This window comes from Neltuma alba, unplaced genomic scaffold (assembly GCF_004799145.2).
Source record: "Neltuma alba isolate B1F8T4 unplaced genomic scaffold, ASM479914v2 tig00011350_pilon, whole genome shotgun sequence".
Lineage (NCBI taxonomy): Eukaryota > Viridiplantae > Streptophyta > Magnoliopsida > Fabales > Fabaceae > Neltuma > Neltuma alba.
Genome location: NW_021636050.1, coordinates 153,953 through 160,281, shown reverse-complemented (window position 1 = coordinate 160,281; position 6,329 = coordinate 153,953). Strand labels below are relative to the sequence as shown.

The 6,329-nt window shown below is 40.7% G+C and overlaps 1 protein-coding gene across 1 annotated transcript; it reads left to right on the top strand.

Moving 5' to 3' along the window:
* Positions 1-712: 712 nt before the first annotated feature.
* On the top strand, positions 713-1,312 carry LOC114712370 (uncharacterized). The gene has a single exon (XM_028896894.1). It carries the CDS (start codon positions 713-715, stop codon positions 1,310-1,312), a length of 600 nt encoding a protein of 199 aa, XP_028752727.1.
* The last annotated feature ends 5,017 nt before the right edge of the window (positions 1,313-6,329 follow it).

The following is a 6,329-nucleotide window of genomic DNA, read 5'->3' as shown; positions in this document are numbered from 1 at the left end:
CCCATACACCTTGGAGACAGTCAATTATATGAATAATGCACAGCGAAGACCACAAGGAAGCCCTTACTCTCAAACGTACAATCCAAATTTGAGAAATCACCCAAATTTCTCTTGGCGAAATGGGCCAAGTTTGAATCATCCACAAATATTACCATCTGGTGCTAAACAAATGGGGCCTCCTGGTTTTCATGGTCAACCACAGCAACATCAATTGCAACAATAGCATCCTCAAAAAGAAGATTCCAAAATTGAGAAGATGTTTGCTCAACTATTAGCAAATCAAGAATCTGCAAGGGCTGAGAATAAGGCAACATTTTCTCTCCATGAAACTGCCATCAAGAATCTCGAGGTGCAAATGGGTCAATTGGCTTCACAAATGAATGTACTCACAAGAAGCAGCTTACCAAGTGATACCATTCCCAATCCAAAAAGGGATGGTAATGAAGAGTGCAAAGCGATCAGTTTGAGAAGTGGAAAGCAATTACCTGACATTCAGAGGCCTAGTCAGACCAGCAAGGACATCACTAACAGTATGGCGACTGACCTTTATACAAATGAGCTTTCAGAAGAAGGTGAGGTAATAGAAGAGGAAGAAACCAAGAAAAGGAAACAGACAAAAGAAAATCTCAATGATGTGGTTCGAGGAAAGAAGGTAGAGGGTGAAACGGTTGATGATAAAAAGAGGAAGACAACTCCCCCTTTTGCTACATAGATGCCGCCGCTTCCATTTCCTCAAAGGTTCAAGAAGAAAGATGAAGATGTCCAGTTCAAGAAATTTGTGGACATGTTTAAGCAATTACACATCAACATCCCGTTTGCTGAAGCATTAGAGCAGATGCCTAAGTATGCTAAGTTTCTTAAGGATGTTCTCTCCAAAAAGAAGAGATTTGGTGAATTTGAAACGGTGGCTCTGACTGAAGATTGTAGTGCCATCTTGCAAAAACTCCCACCCAAACTGAGAGATCCAGGCAGCTTTTATATTCCTTGTAACATAGGCAAACACTTCAATGGAAAAGCCCTATGTGATTTGGGAGCAAGTGTTAACTTGATGCCTCTAGCTGTATTTAATCGATTAAATTTGGGTGAAGCAAGGCCAACAATAGTTACATTGCTCTTTGCTGACAGAAGTATCTCATATCCAAAAGGGATTGTAGAAGATGTCTTGGTGAAGGTAGACAAATTCATATTCCCAGCTGATTTCATTGTGTTAGACTGTGAGGTAGATTGGAATATCCCCATTATTTTGGGACGGCCATTTTTAGCTACTGCAAGAACCCTCATTGACATAGAAAAGGGTGAGATCACCATGTGAGTAAATGATGAGAAGGTGATATTCAACATGAATCAAGCCTTGAAGTTTCCAGATGATTCTGCTCACTGTAATTGTATCGATGTGATTGATTCCACAGTGCAAGAGGAGTTGATTAACTCTTTGACCAAAGACCCATTAGAAGCATTGTTGATTGGAGAAACAAGTAGTATTGATGGCAAGGTTGAAGCTTATGCAGAAATGATGAGTATTGAAGCGTTTCCGTATCGAAAAGCTAAGACTTTTGAGCCTCTGGATGTGACTAGTGCTTTGAGCTCTCCTCTAAAGCCTTCTGTTGATGAACCGCCGGTGTTGGAGTTGAAGACTTTACCATCACATCTCAAGTATGCCTACTTGGGTAATTCTACTACATTACCTGTGATTGTTTCTTCTCAGTTGTCCACGTTGCAAGAAGAGAAACTGTTAAGGGTCTTGAGACACCAAAGAAAGCTATTGGGTGGTCTATAGCTGACATCAAAGGGATCAGCCCTTCTATTTGTATGCACAAGATTTTATTAGAGGATGGTCACAAACCTTCTATTGAGCATCAAAGGAGATTAAACCCGGTTATGAAAGAGGTAGTCAAGAAAGAGATCCTTAAATGGCTTTCTGCTGGAATAGTCTACCCTATTTCTGATAGTTCATGGGTGAGCCCAGTTCAATGCGTCCCTAAAAAAGGCGGTATAACTGTAGTGGCTAACACCCAAAATGAGCTAGTTCCAACTCGTACTGTGACTGGGTGGAGAATTTGCATGGATTATCGAAAGTTAAATACAGCAACCAGAAAAGACCATTTCCCGCTGCCATTTATTGATCAGATGTTGGATAAACTTGCTGGGCAAGAATTCTTTTGTTTCTTGGATGGGTATTCAGGATACAACCAAATTGTAATAGTAGAGAAAACAACCTTTACTTGTCCATATGGCACGTTTGCTTTCAAAAGAATGCCATTTGGTCTTTGCAATGCTCCAGCAACATTTCAAAGATGCATGATGGCCATCTTTGCTGACATGATTGAGAAAACAATTGAAGTGTTCATGGATGACTTCTCTGTTTTTGGAGATTCTTTTGATTGTTGTTTAGATAATTTGGTGGCTGTTTTGCAAAGATGTGAAGAAACTAATTTGGTTTTGAATTGGGAAAAATGTCACTTCATGGTGCAGAGGGCATTGTCCTTGGTCATCGAGTATCCAAACAAGGCCTAGAAGTTGACAAGGAAAAGATATCTGTTATTGAGCAATTGCCTCCACCAACAAGTGTTAAGGGTATTAGAAGTTTCTTGGGTCATGCGGGATTCTACCGTCGTTTCATTAAAGATTTCTCTAAAATCACTAAGCCTTTGTGCAATTTGTTGGAGAAAGATAGGGAGTTCAAGTTTGATGCTTGTATGAACTCTTTTGAGGAATTAAAGAAGAAGCTCACCTCAGCACCCATTTTAGTGGCACCTAATTGGGAGCTACCCTTCATCATTATGGCAGATGCTAGTGATTTTGCCGTTGGAGCAGTTCTAGGACAAAAAGTAGAGAAGGTCTTCCATCCCATCTACTATGCTAGTAAAACTTTGGATGATGCCCAACTTAACTACACTACTACAGAGAAAGAATTGCTTGCAGTGGTGTTTGCTTGTGAGAAATTCCGGTCTTATATTGTGGGCACCAAAGTGACTATCTATACAGACCACTCTGCCCTAAAGTACCTGTTTACCAAGAAAGATTCCAAAGCACGCCTGATTCGATGGGTCCTTTTGCTTCAAGAATTTGACTTGGAAATTGTTGATAGGAAAGGCACTGAGAACCAAGTGGTAGATCATCTATCTCGATTAAGTAGTGAGGCTCAACATGATCATTGTCAAGAGATCAATGCAGCTTTTCCCGATGAATGCTTGTTCTTTGTGGATAACTCAACTACTCCATGGTATGCAGATCTGGTTAATTATTTGGTTTGTGGAACTCTGCCACTAGACCTTAACTCCCATCAAAAGAGGAAATTTCTTCACGATGCAAAGATGTACTTTTGGGAAGAACCTTACTTGTTCAAAAGATGTGCCAATCAGATGATAAGAAGATGTGTTCTGGAAGTTGAGCAGCAAGATATTCTAGAGTGTTGCCACTCTTCAGCTTATGGTGGGCACTTTAGAGGAGAGAAAACAACTGCCAAAGTCCTTCAAAGTGGTTTTTATTGGCCTTCACTATTTAAAGATGCATATGCCTTTGTGATCCGATGTGATCGGTGTCAACGAGTGGGAAACATATCAAGAAGGAATGAAATGCCCTAAATAATATTCTGGAAGTTGAACTCTTTGATGTATGGGGAATTGACTTCATGGGCCCGTTTCCAAAGTCTCTCAATCAAGAGTACATTCTGGTTGCTGTGGACTATGTCTCGAAATGGGTTGAAGCTACTGCATGTGTATCCAGTGATGCTAAAACGGTGATCAAATTCTTAAAGAAAAACATCTTCACGAGATTTGGAGCACCTCGGGCTATTATTAGTGATGGCGGTTCTCACTTTTGCAATCATCAATTTCAAGCTCTGATGAAGAAATATGGTGTAAAGCACAAGGTAACTTTGGCTTATCATCCTCAGTCAAATGGCCAAGCAGAAATATCCAACCGAGAGATCAAAAGCATTCTTGAGAAGGTAGTAGGTGCAACAAGAAAAGATTGGTCATTAAAACTGGATGATGCTCTTTGGGCCTACAGGACAGCATATAAAACTCCGATTGGGATGTCTCCCTATCGGTTGGTGTTTGGAAAAGCATGTCATTTGCCTGTAGAATTGGAACATGGAGCTTATTGGGCCATAAAAAAACTCAACTTTGACTTTCAAGCTGCTGGTGCAAAAAGGCTCCTACAACTGAATGAGTAAGAGGAATTTCGCCTTAATGCCTATGAAAGTGCAAGGCTCTATAAGGAACAGACCAAGAAGTATCATGATTAGAAAATTATCCCCAAGGTCTTTGAAGCGGGGCAAAAGGTGTTACTTCATAATTCCAAATTGAGATTATTTCCAGGCAAACTCAAATCACGTTGGTCAGGGCCATTCACTGTGATACAAGCTACTAACCATGGTGCGGTGGAGCTGGAAAATGAAAAAGGTGAAAGATTTCATGCAAATGGCCATCGTTTGAAGCATTATTGGGGTGAAAATGGATCGTCAAGTTTCTACGATCTACTTTGCTGAACAATCATAACAAAGCTGAAGAGTCAAGCTGAAGACTATAAACCAAGCGCTACTTGGGAGGCAACCCAAGCTCTAAACTTGCCTTTGATGTGTTTCTTTTATTTCAGTTTTGTTTTAGTAGATTTATGTTTGATCTTTGTTTTTGTAGGCCTTTTGGTTTATTCCTCAAACTTTGGAGCTTAGCAAGGAGTGGTTGATTTCTAATTAGCGCAACCAGGGAAGTACACCTAACCTTAATCTCCAGCAGTGGCGTTAACCTTGATTGGTTTGAATTTGTGTTAAATTGAGACTTGTGGGTTTTGCTTTTATGTGGTTGTTTGTCTTGTGTTTGTTTTTATGCTTGTGCTTGTGTTTAGTCTTGTTTTATTATGTGTAGGGTGTTTGATTTTGGTAGGTTCAGTCTGTGTTTATTAATTTTTCGTGTAAGCCTTCTCTGTGTGAGGCGCCGTGGCGCATTTGATAAGAAGCTGTGGCGCCTCGTCAGTTCAGAACCCTCTTTCTGTAATAGGCGCCGTGGCGCCTTGGTGAATCCGCCGCGGCGCCTTCATCCTTGGTTGCTGCTCCGTCTCGGTAAAAACCGCCGCGGCGTTTGGACATAGAGGCCGCGACGCGCTTTCTTTAACAAGAGTGTTCGGTTCTGTAAAAGGCACCGCGGCGCCTTGGTGAATCCGCCGCAGCGCCTGATCGCATTCCAGATTTGTGTTCCCCGTTTTAGCCTTGCTCATTTGTCTCAATACCCACTTTGCCCTTGCGTATCTGACCAGTTTTGAGGGTAGATTCATTGATTTAATTTTAAAACCCTCACCCTTGGTCTTTTCACTCCCAATCCCAATTTCAAAACCCCCATTCCTGTTGAAACCATACTCCGGTCCTATATTCAGTTTCTCCCTCCCCTAAAGCTGGCCGTTCGATTCTCCCTTTCCCCTTGCTGAAACCGCTGGCTGTTGTCTGTCTCTCCACCACCGCTGGTTGTCTTTCTCTCCGCCGCCGCCCTCCTATCTCTCCTCACCGACAGCGCCAAGCTTCGGTCCTTGTATTTCGATGCTTTCAGTCCGTTGTTTGTTCGTTCTTCTGAGGTGTGCGTTCTTTTTTTTTTTTTATTTCTTTTAGTTTAGTTTAGTTTAGTTTTATTAGAGATGGGTAATGCTAGGGTTGTGCATTGTGGTTAGATAATTTTAGAACTCTAGATTGGGGGCATTTTGATTCTCTGAAGTTACATTGTGGTTACGTGATAATTCCTTATTGCCCAACTATATGTGAACATATACTGATGAAAATGTGATACATGTGAAATTGAATGATCATAGCTTGGACCTAATTTGAGAAAATGAGGTGCTTGTCTAAATTTTCAAATAACACCGGTTCATTACCCAAGTTATGTTGTTCTGTTTCACTTATAGCTGATTTGGAAATGTTATTCTGATCTAGTGAAATTAGTTTCAATTGGCAGCTACTGATGGTTGTCTGATTTTGAAATTACCAGATATAGGAGAACCTTTGTAAACTTGATTTGAATTGGGGGTATTTTATAACTCAGGTTTAGAAAGGGATTAAGTAATGGTGAGATTGTGGTCTAGCTCCTTGATTTAAGTTTGGGGGATAGTTTTTCTTTATTTTTAGGTTAGTTTTCTTCTTTTTCTTTGTCGGTTGTTTTGTGATTGTAGTGTGTTTTGCTTAGTTTGTGTGTGTGTGCTTTGTTTTCTCTTTGCAGGTAACAATCCAATGGCCCCCAGGAAGAAAGCCCGTGCTACCTCCCCTGATTCTTCAATCAAAGAGCTTATTGAAAAAAGAGGTTTACATCAAGAAAGAGAATTTCCGTGCAAAAATAAATTCGGTT

What these genes read in the sequence shown, in the direction of transcription:
- LOC114712370 (XM_028896894.1), top strand. Translation starts at nt 713, where the DNA reads ATGCCGCCGCTTCCATTTCCTCAAAGGTTCAAGAAGAAAGATGAAGAT.